The sequence below is a fragment of the Manis pentadactyla genome, chromosome 3, assembly GCF_030020395.1.
Source record: "Manis pentadactyla isolate mManPen7 chromosome 3, mManPen7.hap1, whole genome shotgun sequence".
NCBI classification, from domain to species: Eukaryota; Metazoa; Chordata; class Mammalia; order Pholidota; family Manidae; genus Manis; species Manis pentadactyla.
The window spans coordinates 99,002,757-99,021,275 of record NC_080021.1 but is presented as its reverse complement, the minus strand read 5'-3'; the positions used below and the strand labels follow the sequence as shown (position 1 = coordinate 99,021,275).

General features: G+C 38.3%; 1 protein-coding gene across 8 annotated transcripts in view; it reads left to right on the top strand.

The window, feature by feature from the left end:
- USP6NL (USP6 N-terminal like) overlaps positions 1-18,519 on the top strand; it is a 218,951-nt gene that overhangs the window by 166,474 nt on the left and 33,958 nt on the right. For all 8 annotated transcript variants that reach the window (XM_057498185.1, XM_036908138.2, XM_057498188.1 and 5 more), the window contains 3 exons: positions 13,570-13,679; positions 15,916-15,964; positions 17,548-17,668. In XM_057498185.1, coding sequence (XP_057354168.1) covers positions 13,570-13,679; positions 15,916-15,964; positions 17,548-17,668 — 280 coding nt within the window. The remainder of the gene's footprint in view (positions 1-13,569; positions 13,680-15,915; positions 15,965-17,547; positions 17,669-18,519) is intronic.

Sequence of the window (18,519 nt, the reverse complement as noted above, 5' to 3'; positions counted from 1 at the left end):
TGAAACTGGATTGTTGTCTATCCCCATATACAAAAGTAAACTTGAAATGGATCAAAGACCTAAATGTAAGTCATGAAAGTATAAAACTCTTAGATGAAAACACAGGCAAAAATCTCTTGAATATAAACATGAGCAACTTTTTCCTGAATACATATCCTCAGGCAAGGGAAACAAAAGCAAAAATTAACTGTTGGTAGTACATCAAACTAAAAAGCTTCTATATGGCAAAGGACCCCATCAGCAGAACAAAAAGGCATCCTACAGTATGGGAGAATATATTTGAAAATGACATATCCAACAAGGGGTTCATATCCAAAATATATAAAGAAATCACACACCTTCACACCCAAAAAGCAAATAACCTGATTAAAAGATGGGTGGCAGATTTGAACAGACACGTCTCCAAAGAAAAAATTCAGATGGCCAACAGGCACATGAAAAGATGCTCCACATCACTAATTATCAGGGAAATGCAAATTAAAACCACAATGAGATATAATCTCACACCAGTTAGGATGGCCAGCATCAAAAGACTAAGAACAACAAATGCTGGTGAGGATGCGGAGAAAGCGGAACCCTCCTATACTGCTGGTGGAAATGTAGACTAATTCATTTTGGAAAGCAATATAGAGGTTCCTCAAAAAACTGAAAATAGAAATACCATTTGATCCAGTCATTCCACTGCTAGGGATTTACCCGAAGACAAGATCCCTGATTCAAAAAGACATATGCTCCCCTATGTTTATTGTAGCACTATTTACAATAGCCAAGATATGGAAGCAACTTCTAAGTGTCCATCAGTAGATGAATGGATAAAGAAGATGTGGTACATATATGCAATGGAGTATTATTCAGCCATAAGAAGAAAACAAATCCTACCATTTGCAACAACATGGATGGAGCTAGAGGGTATTATGCTCAGTAAAATAAGCCAGGTGGAAAAAGACAAGTACCAAGTGATTTCATTCTTTTGTGGAGTATAACAACAAAGCAAAACTGAAGGAACAAAACAGCAGCAGACTCACAGACTCCAAGAAGGGACTAGCGGTTATCAAAGAGCAGGGGTTGTGGAGGGTGGGTGGGGAGGGAGGGAGAAGTGGATTAAGGGGCATTATGATTAGCGCACATAATGTATGTGGGTCACGGGAAAGGCAGTATAGCACAGAGAAGACAAGTAGTGGCTTTGTAACATCTTACTACGCTGAGGGACAGTGACTGCAGTGGTGTGTTTGGGGTGACTCAATAATGTGGGTGAATGTTGTAACCATGATATTGCTCATGTGAAACCTTCAGAAGATTATATATCAGTGATACCTCGATTAAAAAAATAGAATAAAATGGATTAAAATGTTATTTATAATTGAAACCTATTGCTAGTTGTAGAAGGGGTTTTGAAATACTCTTTATATTTTTTCTTTTTCATATATATGTAAAATTTTACCCAGATGTGATGGAATAATACTGGTTAAAGAATTATGTATTTTGTGTGACTAAAAGATTTTTAAATTAGCTATTTGGACCTTATACAGACCTTAAGTTTATATCTTAGGATTTTGGAGTCTCAAATTATTTTACACTATTGATTAGATATTTGCTTTTAGTGTCATAGTTTTAGAGCTAGTGTTGAAAATGATGTCTGAGGGAACATACATAAAATCTAATGCAGCGTTAGTAAACTGTGCCTTGCATATAGTAAATGCTCAATAAATATTTTGTTTATTAATTAACAAAAGAAAATTACTTTTCTGTTCCATATACTGTTTATTTGTCAGGCTGTTGTAACAAAGTACCACACACTGAGTGGCTCAAAACAACAGAAACAGTCTAGTAGTTAGAAGTGTGAAGTCAAGGTGTCAGCAGGCTTCTGCTCTCCCAAGACTCTAGGGAAGAACCCTTCCTTGCCTCTTCCTAGCTCCTAGTGGTTGCCAGCAATCCCTGGCACTCCCTGGCCTGAAGCTGCCTCACTCCCCCCTCTCTCTTCATCTCCACATGGCCTTTGTCCTTGTGTGTGTCTGTGTGTCTCTGAGTCTCACCTGATAGGAACACCAGTCTTTGGATGTAAGATTCTCCCTATCAAGTATGATCTCATCTTAACTTGATCATATCTGCAAAGGTGTCATCACAAATCAGGTCACATTGACAGTTTCTGGGTAAATATGAATTTCAGGGGGTGCACTATTCAACCCTGTACTCATGGTAATAGAACTGTGGTTTCAGTTCTATTTTAGACTTTTTCTACATAGAATAAAATCACAAAAGTACTGGTTAGTAAAAACCAATTGTAGCAATAACAAGAACAAAGGACATGACTTCCCACCAATTCTTGCAAGCTTATTCTTTTCAATACTGTCATAAACTGTTTTTACTACTTGAGTTTTCCCAACATAATTACTTAATAGTCTTCCTTTCCCAGTCACTTTCTTACTCTCTCTCTCCAAAGATGATATAAATTGCTCTCCTCAAGTTGGAAATTCAACTAAAGTAGGAATAAAACTATCTTTTCTTATCTACTAAGATTTTTCTCAGATGGGTGGAATTGTCCTGGCATCTATGCTGCTTGTGCTCATCTATTCCTTTCTCCTATTCTTGTAATTGTATGTCATTATTTCTCTCTCTCACATCTATTGATACAACGTACAGATGATAGCGGTTCAGTCCACCATCGTTAACAACCTCATGTACAGCCTTATCAGGGTTTAATAGTCTTGTAGGCCAAACCCACAGAGATGCTGCTGAGTTTTCACCTAAATGCTTTCCATGGTACTTCTGCCCTCAGGTTTATTGGTTCATTAGATCCTGCTTCTTCTAAATAAAATGTTTACTCTTGTATCACTGTGACACTCATGGCTCTGAAACCACCCAGTTTCAGAGATAACTGTAGAAGCTGCTTACCTCCTTCCATTAAGATAAGAAATATTCTTGCTTTCCTGTATTCTGCACATTAGCTTGTAGGTATTTTAGAACACAGATAATCTTTCTGACCTCTTATTTTTTACTGCTTTAACTGGGCTTTGCTTCTGTCACAAAATCTTCTTTATGATGGATTTTCACAGAAACTGATATTATAGATTGTTTGGGTGTTTCTCTCCCTTTTAACTAAATTTATTTTAAAGCACATTATGTCATGTCTTGTCCAACATTTTATTTCCTGTGTTCTAACATCTCATCTTTTACCAGGAGGCCTGTAGGACAAAAATTGAAACCTCTTTACTTGCCCATTACCTTTAAAAAAAATTTAGAAGAACAAATATGTACAGATTATTTTTAATGCTAAATTTTTGTCATGTCTTCTGGACCACTTTTATGAAAGATAGTATACAGTAATATTTTGGTGGTTGTATGGTTCTGATACACTATAAATATTTTTCTCTGTCCTCAGAAATCTGAGGTGCCCTGTGGTTACTCTTCATGTTGTAAAAAGCTACAGAAGCTGCCCTTCTCTGAGCTCCCACCTCAAAAAAGAAAAATTCACATACTCACAAAACACTTAATATACACGCACATATTCCCAGTAGCCTACTTCTTTCCACTTATAGCTTAAGTCATGAATTACAGTACTAAGGTATTTATATATATTTATTGGAATTAAGGCAAGAAGTATGTATTACTAGTACATGGTAAGTGAGTCAATGTAACATATATATAGATGCTTAATTATACTTAAGTATAGTTAAATACAGATAAATAGAAATTTTGATCTCCCATCTAGTTAAACTTGGAAGATTAAATCCACTCGTTAGCGCCTTTTCCCCTGAAATGCCACTAAATTGACAACAGAGTTTTTTTTTTGTTTTTTTTTTTATTAAGGTATCACTGGTATACAATCTTATGGTCAGGTTTCACATGAGCAACATTGTGGTTACTACATTGCCCCCTCTTATCAAGTCCCCACCACATACCCCATTATAGTCACTGTCCATCAGCATAGTAAGATGCTATAGAGTCACTACTTGTCTTCTCTGTGCTATACTTCCTTTTCTGTGCCCCCCCTATATTATGTGTGCTAATCGTAATGCCCCTTATTCCCTTTCTCCCTTCCTTCCCACCCACCCACCCTCACCAACCCCTTTCTCTTCGGTAACCGCTAGTCCATTCTTGGGTTCTGTGAGTCTGCAGCTGGATAGCAGAGTTTTTTTGTTTTTTTGTTTTTTTTAGATAATTATTTTTTATTGAAGGGTAGTTGACACACAGTATGACATTACATTAGTTTCAAGTGTACAACACAGTGATAAAACATTGATATACATAATTCTAGGTTCCAGCTATCACCCTACCAAGCTGTTACAATATCTTGACTATATTCCTTATGCTATACATTACATCCTGGTTACTTATTTATTTTGCCATTGGAAGTCTGTCCCTTTTTTTTTTTTTTTTTTTTTTGTGAGGGCATCTCTCATATTTATTGATCAAATGGTTGTTAACAACAATAAAATTCTGTATAGGGGAGTCAATGCTCAATGCACAATCATTAATCCACCCCAAGCCTAATTTTCATCAGTCTCCAAGCTTCTGAGGCATAACAAACAAGTTCTTACATGGAAAACAAATTCTTACATAATGAATATGTTACATAGTGAACAGTACAAGGGCAGCCATCACAGGAACTTCCGGTTTTGCTCATGCATTATGAACTATAAACAGTCAGTTCAAATATGAATACTCATTTGGTTTTTATACTTGATTTATATGTGGATACCACATTTCTCTCTTTATTATTATTATTTTTAATGAAATGCTGAAGTGGTAGGTAGATACAAGATAAAGGTAGAAAACATAGTTTAGTGTTGTAAGAGAGCAAATGTAGATGATCAGGTGTGTGCCTGTAGCCTATGTGTTAATCCAAGCTAGACAAGGGCAATAAAACATCTACGTGTGCACAAGATTTCTCTCAGAATGGGGGGATGAGGTTCTAAGCCTCACCTCTGTTGATCCCCAATTTCTCACCTGATGACCCCCCTGCGACTGTGCCTGTCTTAGGTTGTTCCTCCCTTGAGGAATCTTACCCATCTCTGGCTAACCAGTCATCTTCCGGGGCCATACAGGGAAATGTAAAGTTGGTAAGTGAGAGAGAAGCCTTATTGTTTGAAATGGTTAGCTTTTTATTTCTTTGCATATTTATGCCCTGTAGCTTCTATGCCCAGCATTTGTCTTGAGGTATCTTTACCACTTGGAAGAATTATGATACTCGGTAAATTTGATATGAGGCACGAATTCTATTTAAGGGTTGTAATTAGGAAGGAAGAAGAAAAGCTATAGAAGTAGCAGGCGGAAGAAAACATGGGAAGATTGATTATTTCTTTGACGTATCTTCTTGTAGAGTAACTTCAGCATGTATAGGTTTTAAGCTACTACTTAAATTGTGCACACACATTAACATAATAGGAGTATAGTTACATAACCAAAGCATCTGTAATTACCAGCCATCTGCAGTGAAACCAAGAAAACCAGTTAGGCACCTTAGGCATTTGTGAAAACTTATCTATGATATGGTGGATATTGTCCAACTGAACTTGAACAGTCTGAGAGAAATCAGACAAATTAAAACAACCCATTCCTGGGGAATGTTCACATCCCTTATGTTCTTTTAACAGTAAATAGTCTGTAGTTGTAAGATTTTGGAATGCTACAATTTGCACTTCTCCTAATTCTTGGTTGAGTTCCAACAGTATAGATCCAGTCAAATTTGTTGTTTTACTGTATGCACAGGCCAGCTTAGATATCTCCTTCATTCCCATGGCAAGTCCAGGAGCTGGTGGGATGAGTGCATCTACAGCTGTAGCAGTGCGTGAATCTTTGTTGGGGTTTTTTGATGATCATCTTCTGGCATGAGTCTTCCAGAGAGTGCTGATGTTGGAAGTTCTCTTTCATATCGTATCTTGGTTCATTTTCGGGGTAGCCCAATTAGGCTTTGATCTTCTGTATAAACGCAAACAGACCCTTTGCCTACACTTTGATATGCCCTTTATACCCTTGTGTAGAACTCATTGGAGGTTACCACACAGGAACTGCCCTTTTTTTTTGTTTTGTTTTGTTTTTGGTATCACTAATCTACACTTACATGACGAATATTATGTTTACTAGGCTCTCCCCTATATCAGGTCCCCCCTATAAACCCCTTTACAGTCACTGTCCATCAGCATAGCAAAATTTTGTAGAATCACTACTTGCCTTCTCTGTGTTGTACAGCCCTCCCTTTTCTCCTACCCCCCATGCATGTTAATCTTAATAACCCCCTATTTCTTCCCCCCCTTTTCCCTCCCTACCCACCCATCCTCCCCAGTCCCTTTCCCTTTGGTACCTGTTAGTCCATTCTTGAGTTCTGTGATTCTGCTGCTGTTTTGTTCCTTCAGTTTTTCCTTTGTTCTTATATTCCACAGATAAGTGAAATCATTTGGTATTTCTCTTTCTCTGCTTGGCTTGTTTCACTGAGCATAATACCCTCCAGCTCCATCCATGTTGCTGCAAATGATTGGATTTGCCCTTTTCTTATGGCTGAGTAGTATTCCATTGTGTATATGTACCACATCTTCTGTATCCATTCATCTATCAATGGACATTTACATTGCTTCCAATTCTTGGCAATTGTAAATAGTGCTGCAATAAACATAGGGGTGCATTGGTCTTTCTCAGACTTGATTGCTGCATTCTTAGGGTAAATTCCTAGGAGTGCAATTCCTGGGTCAAATGGTAAGTCTGTTTTGAGCATTTTGATGTACCTCCATACTGCTTTCCACAATGGTTGAACTAACTTACATTCCCACCAGCAGTGTAGGAGGGTTCCCCTTTCTCCACAGCCTCGCCAACATTTGTTGTTGTTTGTCTTTAGGATGGCAGCCATCCTTACTGGTGTGAGGTGATACCTCATTGTAGTTTTAATTTGCATTTCTCTGATAATTAGCGATGTGGAGCATCTTTTCATGTGTCTGTTGGCCATCTGTATTTCTTTTTTGGAGAACTGTCTGTTCAGTTCCTCTGCCCATTTTTTAATTGGGTTATTTGTTTTTTGTTTGTTGAGGCGTGTGAGCTCCTTATATGTTCTGGACGTCAAGCCTTTATCGGATGTGTCATTTTCAAATATATTCTCCCATACTGTAGGGATCCTTCTTGTTCTATTGATGGTGTCTTTTGCTGTACAGAAGCTTTTCAGCTTAATATAGTCCCACTTACTCATTTTTGCTGTTGTTTTCCTTGTCCAGGGAGATATGTTCAAGAAGAGGTCACTCATGTTTATGTCTAAGAGGTTTTTGCCTATGTTTTCTTCCAAGAGTTTAATGGTTTCATGACTTACATTCAGGTCTTTGATCCATTTTGAGTTTACTTTTGTATATGGGGTTAGACAATGGTCCAGTTTCATTCTCCTACATGTAGCTGTCCAGTTTTGCCAGCACCACCTGTTGAAGAGACTGTCATTTCGCCATTGTATGTCCATGGCTCCTTTATCAAATATTAATTGACCATATATGTCTGGGTTAATGTCTGGATTCTCTAGTCTGTTCCATTGGTCTGTGGCTCTGCTCTTGTGCCAGTACCAAATTGTCTTGATTACTATGGCTTTATAGTAGAGTTTGAAGTTGGGGAGTGAGATCCCCCCTACTTTATTCTTCTTTCTCAGGATTGCTTTGGCTATTCGGGGTCTTTGGTGTTTCCATATGAACTTTTGAATTATTTGTTCCAGTTCATTGAAGAATGTTGCTGGTAGTTTCATAGGGATTGCATCAAATCTGTATATTGCTTTGGGCAGGATGGCCATTTTGACGATATTAATTCTTCCTAGCCACAAGCATGGGATGAGTTTCCATCTGTTAGTGTCCCCTTTAATTTCTCTTAAGAGTGACTTGTAGTTTTCAGAGTATAAGTCTTTCACTTCCTTGGTTAGGTTTATTCCTAGGTATTTTATTTTTTTTGATGCAATTGTGAATGGAGTTGTTTTCCTGATTTCTCTTTCTGTTGGTTCATTGTTAGTATATAGGAAAGCCGCAGATTTCTGTGTGTTGATTTTGTATCCTGCAACTTTGCTGTATTCCGATATCAGTTCTAGTAGTTTTGGGGTGGAGTCTTTAGGGTTTTTTATATACAGTATCATGTCATCTGCAAATAGTGACAGTTTAACTTCTTCTTTACCAATCTGGATTCCTTGTATTTCTTTGTTTTGTCTGATTGCCGTGGCTAGGACCTCCAGTACTATGTTAAATAACAGTGGAGAGAGTGGGCATCCCTGTCTAGTTCCCGATCTCAGAGGAAATGCTTTCAGCTTCTCGCTGTTCAATATAATGTTGGCTGTGGGTTTATCATAGATGGCCTTTATTATGTTGAGGTACTTGCCCTCTATTCCCATTTTGCTGAGAGTTTTTATCATGAATGGATGCTGAACTTTGTCAAATGCTTTTTCAGCATCTATGGAGATGATCATGTGGTTTTTGTCTTTCTTTTTGTTGATGTGGTGGATGATGTTGATGGACTTTCGAATGTTGTACCATCCTTGCATCCCTGGGATGAATCCCACTTGGTCATGGTGTATGATCCTTTTGATGTATTTTTGAATTCGGTTTGCTAATATTTTGTTGAGTATTTTTGCATCTACGTTCATCAGGGATATTGGTCTGTAGTTTTCTTTTTTGGTGGGGTCTTTGCCTGGTTTTGGTATTAGGGTGATGTTGGCTTCATAGAATGAGTTTGGGTGTATCCCCTCCTCCTCTATTTTTTGGAAAACTTTAAGGAGAATGGGTCTTATGTCTTCCCTGTATGTCTGATAAAATTCCGAGGTAAATCCATCTGGCCCGGGGGTTTTGTTCTTTGGTAGTTTTTTGATTACCGCTTCAATTTCGTTGCTGGTAATTGGTCTGTTTAGATTTTCTGTTTCTTTCTGGGTCAATCGTGGAAGGTTGTATTTTTCTAGGAAGTTGTCCATTTCTCCTAGGTTTCCCAGCTTGTTAGCGTATAGGTTTTCATAGTATTCTCTAATAATTCTTTGTATTTCTGTGGGGTCCGTCGTGATTTTTCCTCTCTCGTTTCTGATACTGTTGATTTGTGTTGACTCTCTTTTCTTCTTAATAAGTCTGGCTAGAGGCTTATCTATTTTGTTAATTTTCTCGAAGAACCTTCTCTTGGTTTCATTGATTTTTGCTATTGTTTTATTCTTCTCAAGTTTATTTATTTCTTCTCTGATCTTTATTATGTCCCTCCTTCTGCTGACCTTAGGCCTCATCTGTTCTTCTTTTTCCAATTTCGATAATTGTGACATTAGACCATTCATTTGGGATTGCTCTTCCTTTTGTAAATATGCTTGGATTGCTATATAATTTCCTCTTAAGACTGCTTTTGCTGTGTCCCACAGAAGTTGGGGCTTAGTGTTGTTGTTGTCATTTGTTTTCATATATTGCTGGATCTCCATTTTGATTTGGTCATTGATCCATTGATTATTTAGGAGCGTGTTGTTAAGCCTCCATGTGTTTGTGAGCCTCTTTGCTTTCTTTGTACAGTTTATTTCTAGTTTTATGCCTTTGTGGTCTGAAAAGTTGGTTGGTAGGATTTCAATCTTTTGGAATTTTCTGAGGCTCTTTTTGTGGCCTAGTATGTGGTCTATTCTGGAGAATGTTCCATGTGCACTTGAGAAGAATGTATATCCCGCTGCTTTTGGATGTAGAGTTCTATAGATGTCTATTAGGTCCATCTGCTCTACTGTGTTGTTCAGTGCTTCCGTGTCCTTACTTATTTTCTGCCCAGTGGATCTATCCTTTGGGGTGAGTGGTATGTTGAAGTCTCCTAGAATGAATGCATTGCAGTCTATATCCCCCTTTAGTTCTGTTAGTATTTGTTTCACATATGCTGGTGCTCCTGTGTTGGGTGCGTATATATTTAGAATGGTTATATCCTCTTGTTTGACTGAGCCCTTTATCATTATGTAGTGTCCTTCTTTATCTCTTGTTACTTTCTTTGTTTTGAAGTCTATTTTGTCTGATATTAGTACTGCAACCCCTGCTTTCTTCTCACTGTTGTTTGCTTGAAATATGTTTTTCCATCCCTTGACTTTTAGTCTGTACATGTCTTTGGGTTTGAGGTGAGTTTCTTGTAAGCAGCATATAGATGGGTCTTGCTTTTTTATCCATTCTGTTACTCTGTGTCTTTTGATTGGTGCATTCAACCCATTAACATTTAGGGTGACTATTGAAAGATATGTACTTATTGCCATTGCAGGCTTTAAATTCGTGGTTACCAAAGGTTCAAGGTTAGCCTCTTTAGTATCTTACTGCCTAACTTAGCTCGCTTATTGAGCTGTTATATACACTGTCTGGAGATTCTTTTCTTCTCTCCCTTCTTGTTCCTCCTCCTCGATTCTTCATATGTTGGGTGTTTTTTGCTGTGCTCTTTCTAGGAGTGCTCCCATCTAGAGCAGTCCCTGTAAGATGTTCTGTAGAGGTGGTTTGTGGGAAGCAAATTCCCTCAGCTTTTGTTTGTCTAGGAATTGTTTAATCCCACCGTCATATTTGAATGATAGTCTTGCTGGATTCAGTATCCTTGGTTCAAGGCCCTTCTGTTTCATTGTATTAAATATATCATGCCATTCTCTTCTGGCCTGTAGGGTTTCTGTTGAGAAATCTGACGTTAGCCTGATGGGTTTCCCTTTATAGGTGACCTTTTTCTCTCTAGCTGCCTTTAACACTCTTTCCTTGTCCTTGATCTTTGCCATTTTAATTATTATGTGTCTTGGTGTTGTCCTTCTTGGATCCTTTCTGTTGGGGGTTCTGTGTATTTCCGTGGTCTGTTCGATTATTTCCTCCCCCAGTTTGGGGAAGTTTTCAGCAATTATTTCTTCTAAGATACTTTCCATCTCTTTTCCTCCCTCTTCTTCTTCTGGGACCCCTATAATACGGATATTGTTCCGTTTGGATTGGTCACACAGTTCTCTTAATATTGTTTCATTCCTGGAGATCCTTTTGTCTCTCTCTATGTCAGCTTCTATGCGTTCCTGTTCTCTGATTTCAATTCCATCAATGGCCTCTTGCATTCTATCCATCCTGCTTATAAACCCTTCCAGAGTTTGTTTCATTTCTGCGATCCCCTTTCTGGCATCTGTGATCTCCCTCCGGACTTCATCCCATTTCTCTTGCGTACTTCTCTGCATCTCTGTCAGTATGTTTATGATTCTTATTTTGAATTCTTTTTCAGGAAGACTGGTTAGGTCTGTCTCCTTCTCTGGTGTTGTCTCTGTGATCTTTGTCTGCCTGTAGCTTTGCCTTTTCATGGTGATAGGAATAGTCTGCAGAGCTGGGACGAGTGACGGCTGGAAGGACTTCCTTTCTTGTGGGTTTGTGGCCCTCCTCTCCTGGGAGAACAGCGACCTCTAGTGGCTTGTGCTGCGCAGCTGTGCGCAGTCAGGGTTTCTGCTTCCTGCCTGGCTGATAGCAGAGTTTTTTAAAAGGCAAACCCCACAAGAATAGGAAAACGGAAAAGAGATAACTACTGCCAGTTTTTGGAAACCAGAATTCAGACAAACATGTAGTAGGCTTAGTGAATCTGAGAAAACTGAATCCTAGCCTGGCAGGGAAATTGGAGAAGCAACCTGATTTATATTTCAGAATCTCCCCAAAGATACGGCAGTTGTTAACTCCAGTACCTCTGGAAATGGAGGTGATGCTCTAAAGACTAGAAGTGGTCAAAGTGTGTTGCAGAACCAAGTAAAACTATTAAGTCCCTCTATACTCCTAGAATGAGACTGGAGGCTTACTCTTTGGAGAGGATAAAACGGAGGGCCTCAGGACTGGAGAGAACACAGGCACGCTGACAGTGTGTTGTCGTAATGATAGCATGGGGAAATTGTGTATGAATTTGGGGCATTCCAGCCTTTTGTTCCACTCCATTCCTAGAATGTTGGCAACCTGGTGCTGTCTTCCTGACGGGAGATCGGAAGAACCTTCTTTGGGGAATATAACCAGCTGTGAAAATAAACCCAGAGATGCTGTCTTCAGGGGAACCCCAGTGAAACCGTCCAGCCAGGTCACTCTGCAGTGAAGACAACGTTGTGAAGCCCCACCTCTGCACACACAGTTCTCCATCAGCTTTTAGTGTTCTACTTTTAAATACAAGCAGACAATGACGAGTCACTATTCATTTGAGGAAAAGAGCTCACTTGAAAGATAAATGAGAATAAATGGGTCAAAGCAACTTGTAAAAAACATCTCTAGAACAAGAAAAAAAACTTAGAAAAACTATCAATATCTTCAGAAGGATTGAAATAGAGATAGCGCATCCTTAACACAAGTACTGAAGGCTATAGCAAGGAACGTTCAGTACAACAAAGACCTTATGAATTATAACAAATTACAATAGAAATGAAAGGTGCTAGAGGAGACTTTGCAAGTAACAATCGAAGGAATTTTCCAGAAAGTACATTATCAAGCCAAATAGATGGAAAATAATAGAAAAAATACAAGAAAATTAAGTGACAGCCTAGGAGATCCTAAACTGTAATAATAAGAGTTCCAGAGAGAAAAAACAGGAATGTGGGAGGGGAAGATGAAGAAGCCAATGAAGGAATTACTGGAGAAAATTACTCAGAACTGAGAGACGTATGAGTTTTTAAGATTGAAAAGATCTATCAAGTGCCCAACTCTCTGGATAAAGATAGATCCACACCGGGCACAACAATGTGAAGTTCCAGAATGTGGAGAGAAACACATACAAGCTTCTAGAGAGAAAAAGCAGATTTCATACGAGGAAACCAGACTTAGAATAGCAGCACCAGAAACTAGAAGACAGTGAAGGCAATGCCTTTGAGCAAAAATATTTTCTAGTTTGGAATTCTGAAACAACTAAACACTTAAGTAAAAAGATAGAATTATTAGACATTCGAAGTTTCAAAGATTTATCTTCCATACACCCTTTCACAGGATCTATTGGAGCATGTGCTCCTCAAGAACGAGGGAATACACCAAGAAAGATGTGGGATCTGGGAAGCAGGGGACCCGAGCAAAGGAAGATCTAGCAGATGGTGAGGGGAGATCCCAAGACCCCCACAGGTCAGAAAGCACTGGGAGAGAGGCCTGCAATGAGCTGAACTTGGGAGAATCCCTGTTCTCTGTCAGTGTCACCAGAGGAGATTTATGCAATTTAAAATGAGTTTGGGGTTAAATTAGTGACAAGTCTGTAGAAAATGAAGCAAATCAAGAGACAAGGCAATGATTAGCTCCACGGAAAACAAAAATATGCTGGGAAGAAGAAAATCATAGTGGGCTGTGTGGCCTAGCTGTGAAGAGGTTTTACATAGTCTTAGCAATGCAAACTCCAAAAACTCCTGTATTTAAAATTAAAATCTATACTGATAGGATAGGAGGGAAGATAGGAGGTGGGAAGAGGGAGAGAATGGGTATAGGAGGGATGCAGGCATGGCTGGGAGAGAAACTTTTCATACTGTGCCTTTCTATGTTATTTCTATTTTTGAACCATGGGAATGATTTTCCTAAACCAGAAAAAAGTTTTTAATGAGAATTATTTTACTATATGCCGTAGACATTTCAACAACTGATCTTTCATAAAAATGTGTTTTCTTTCCCTCTTTTTCCTCTTCAGAAATTAAAACACAGAGCATGGGGTTGTTCACCTGATATCAGACAAATAGACCTTGATGTCAACCGTACATTTAGGGACCACATTATGTTTAGAGACAGATACGGTGTTAAGTAAGTAAAGTGTAATATTATGAAATGTAAATAGCATTTATAAATAGTCTTTATCAAAGTCTTTGTTAACTTAAAATGTGAGTGTTTAGAATGTGTCATGTGATTTTAATTCAAGTCCTAAAAGTTTAACCTTTTGCAGATCATTTGACCCACGTTTTGTGAAACTTAGGCTATAAGGTAACTTACATTTTTTTAAACTTTGATATGATAGGTGCTATAAAATTGGTAAAGAATCATCTCATGATGTGGGAATTCTTTAAAATATAGTCTATACTTTTATTAAAAGTCTTAGAAAAGAAATTAGAGATATTACTTTTTGAGAACCATGTCAGTAACCCTTAAAACGACCTCATGCATAAATGAAACAAAAAAATGAGAAATGAATGAATGAAATGACTATGGCAGTGTATGAATGAAAGGGACAATTTTGTTAACCTCTATTATTTAGGATTCAACCAGAGAAGTGGAATCAGTAAGAGATACCTATTAAGGTATTTTTTGTGAGGAATCGGCTCACTCAGTTGAGGGGGCTGACTAGGCAAGTGCAAGTTCTGTGGGTTAGGCCACCGGGAGGGGCAGGCTGCAGCTCTAGGTGCGAGCTGGGCGGCTGACCACAGAGGAATGTCTTCTTCAGGGAAGCCTCAGATCTGCCCTTACAACCTTATAACTGGTTGAATCATGCCTACCTAGATTATCTAGTATAACCTCCCTGACTTAGAGTCACCTGATTTTGGGTTTTAATCACATCTACAAAATACTTGCTTTATATCAACACCTAGATCAGTGTTTTTAATCAACTGAGTATTATAGCCTAGCCAAGTTGATGCATAAAGCTGCCATCACAATACATGCTTATCAGCTTAATTGCCAAATAAAGACAGTAAAAAGTCATACTTCTGCCTAACATGATACAACTCTTATGCCTGGGACTGAAAATACACTAACCTTTTTCTCACAGGAAAATACAAAGTCTTTGCATGATGTTCACTCTTCTGCTTTGATACTCTATAACCTAAATATTGATATAAAGTTAACTATTATTAATATATATGACTTATATAACTAATAGGTTAAAAGGGGAAAGAGGAGGAAAAGAAAATATTTTTACTGTGTATACAAATAGATTCATACCAGAATAAGGAATAAGGAAGAAATGCTCATAACAGTTATAATTGTCATTTCTGCATCTAGGCACATTGTCATAGTTGAGTTATAGCTCCCTTTCCACTACCCCTTCCATATCCCTTTTACCCTCAGCAAGTACCTCAGCTGGTCACGGTTCTTCACCTGGTGCAGTGACCTAAACCTTTATTCCTGAAAGGTCTGGACCAATAGCAGTCCTGCCTGAATCAGATGGTTACACTTTTCCATGGTCTTTAATGCAAGGTTCAGTTATACTAAGAGACACCCTAGGTATTCTGTGTGCTAGACATTCTCTTCCTCATGTCCATTGTGTAGTGGTGACTCAGTTTCCCCTTAGTAACCAAGATCAATCACTCCAGCCAACATGGTCACTCATTCTTTGCCTGCTGATTCAGAGGCTTTAGGGCCCTAAGTGGTTGGATGGTAGTCCTGACTTCTAGCTCCATGGAATCATTGCTGTTTATCCTGGTGGAAGCATTCCTCCCCTTGGAACTAAGACCTCTAGACCAGTAGAGCATGAGGTTGACAGGATGGGAAGCAAACCTTTTGCTAATGAATTACTGGGGACAACAGTGGATGAAACCACTTTCATTCACACCCCTTGAATCTTGGACCCCTGGATCCTGGCTCTGGCGAGACAGCACCATTTACTGGAGGCAGATTGAGAGCACGCACAGGCTCCTGAAGAATGTCACCCCAGCCCAGTGAGGTATTGCACCTGGCTGGCGCTGTTGACTGAGGCTTCCACAGGCCATCCCGTAGTTCTCTCAGGCTAGCTGCTTCTTTGGGGAGGGTTTTATGGTGACCACAGCTTGATAAAAGAGGGCAACAAATTTAAGATACTGTGAAACCCTTTATGTTTTTTGGTATAAAATCTATCAGAGTAAATGCTATCTAGTCTCAAATTTACACTGTGTATTGTTTAAATTTGAGCTTGGGATCAGTTCTTTATTACAGTAGTCATTTTATCCTATTTAATAAATAGGATTACCTATTTCTTTTCCTGTAGTAGCCTGTTTAATTTTTTTAAGTTTATAAAGTAAAACTAAGTGAAATAACTGAATTGTGTTAATGTCAATTTTCTTTTCTCTAGGCAACAATCCTTATTCCATGTTCTGGCTGCATATTCTATTTATAACACGGTAAGTGGGAGCGGCCTGCCCGCAGCTCTTTGAGTTACAATCTGAGGAACTGGAGGAAGTCTTCTGGCCCTTGCTGCCCAGCATTTCTTCATCTCAGGGCTAGATGGTCTCTGCAGTGTCTTAGCTCAGCAGATCTTCCCAAGGCTGCTACAGAAACCCTGGGGCCCCAGAGCAGAGCTGATCTGGAAGTAGGAAAAAAAACCACAGGATGCCTGTGAATCTCTCTTCTTTCCCCTACACTGCTTTGGTTTGTTACATTTTGTGTTGTCTTTTCTGTTTAAGCAGTAGGACTGGGAATGAGCAGTGCCAGAAGACAGGAAGTTGGTGACTATAATTTTTCCTTGATTTTTCTTCACTCTTCATTACCCCTGGGAGGTTTTCTTTGAGGGTCACATTTTATCCTCTTGGTGAGGTACAAACAGGAGACCATATGTGCCTACTTGCTATTCCCAGGACTAGGCTAAAACTCAACTTTGGGTAATAGAATGTGCTGTTCTTAAGGATTTGTCATTGTGGGAGGTGGTAATTTGGTGATCAATTTTTGTTACCGATGTTAAATAAATGCTTCTTGACTAGGTTCCAGGGATGACAACCTTGAACCTTGAGATATATAATTTATTGTAATTAAATCATTAAGTTGCAAGAAATTCACTCAGACTGGGAAAGTTAAAAGTCATTGATTAAAGAGACTTCTCATAGAAATGAAGCAATGGCTGGGCCTCATGGGAACTGGAGCTGCATAAGTAGGAAGCCTTCAGTAAGAAAGATAGCTATGCTTACTCTGTCTTCTTCTCTGGGGCCACATGGTAACACTAATTGTCTCTGTAAACGGTTTTTTTTTTTTTTTTTACAGTTTCCCTCTCCAGATTGCTTTTTTTGCCTCCTTATCAGTTTTTCCATGGCTAAAATTACACCCATAAACTTACTGTGATCATTCTGTTCAAGTCCACACCACATCTAATTATAGTCTCTATGGCTTTATTCAGATTTCCTAGAGAGAATAACTGATTAAGTGTTCCTCTGGGGTCAGGTGTCTTCTGCTCCATCCGCTTTAGTTCATATGATTACATGAATCCCTAATGCCACATGAAAAGCAGGGAATATGGAGAGAATGGGCCGTTCTCAGAGAGGGACATAAGCTGCAAGAGTATCTCAAAATGTGTCTGTAAAAGGGCCAAGAAATCCAGGAGAAAAGAGCAGTTGGGAACTGTAGGGGGAGAGAAATTTGCTAGCATTTGAGCAAAGAGGAGGAATTTTGAGTTGACAATAATATATAAAAAAGAAAAATAAACTATTACCACTCTTTACAGAAGGTATAATGGGACTGAGAAGGGAACAATAAGAATCCATGTAGCTTCAGAGTTTGTCCACACTTCTACATTTATTCTTGAACACAGATTTATTTTCTTTTATTTATAGTATATAGCTTAGTGCTATAAAGATTATAGTATTTGTAGAATTGCCCATTAAATAATGTGTTTAGGCGTTTTCTCGATATTTTATAGATCAGTTTTTTAATATGTGCATATACATTTAATATGATTTAAAAACCCCCAGTTTCTTTGTTCTCATTTACTCTTCAGGAAGTTGGATACTGTCAGGGGATGAGCCAGATCACAGCTTTACTCCTAATGTATATGAATGAAGAAGATGCCTTCTGGGCCCTCGTCAAACTCTTCTCAGGCCCCAAACATGCCATGCATGGTAAGAAAAACCCTTAGTTTTATCATGAACCATAAGTAAACAAGGGAGGGAGAAAAAGGTAAATCAAAACAAAGTCAAATTTTGGAAAATGCCTGGTAAAGTACAAAAACTTAATGTCTAGGGATTTGTTCAGTTAACTAGTGTTTGTTACTAATTTCTCATTTCATTCTTCTATATTGAACTTTGCTACATTTTTCTGTTCACATTTATATTCCTTTATGTTTACTCCAAGTACACTGTTGGCATTTTAAAATTCTTTCCTTACCCCTAGTCAGAAGAAACTAATTTAGGTTTGGAGGAATATAGGAAAATCTGTATTAGGGGGAGCAATAAAAGATGCCTTTTGATCAAAACTTTTAGACAGTCATGTAGTTATCATTTCAGTGAAATGTTTATTGAGTAGATACTGTGCTATGTGTTTGTCAAAGAATATTAACTGAGATGACATTTAGGTTTTTAAAGGAAAGATACATAGTCGTTTTGTATTTCAAAGGTGTGTTTTAGATCTGTTGGCTGTTAAGATTGATTCCATTTTACAGTAAAAGGTTGATAATACATTCTGGGCACTTTATTATTTAACATTTCAAAACTTGCATAATTTTTTGGTTTTCAAGTTTTTAATAGCCTTTTCCTTACATTTGCTAAGCATATACAGTACACTCTAAGAGAGTTATAAAAGAGTTTTATTACTCTTGGTAATAAAAGTAGTATTTGTCCATATAATGCAAAATTCTTTTTTTAGTGCCATGCATGTGATAATACAAAATTAAAAACAAATTTTAATACTAATCACTCTGAGAATGGATCGTCTAAGTTCTGTTTGTGAATATTTATGTCTGTGTGGCAGGGAA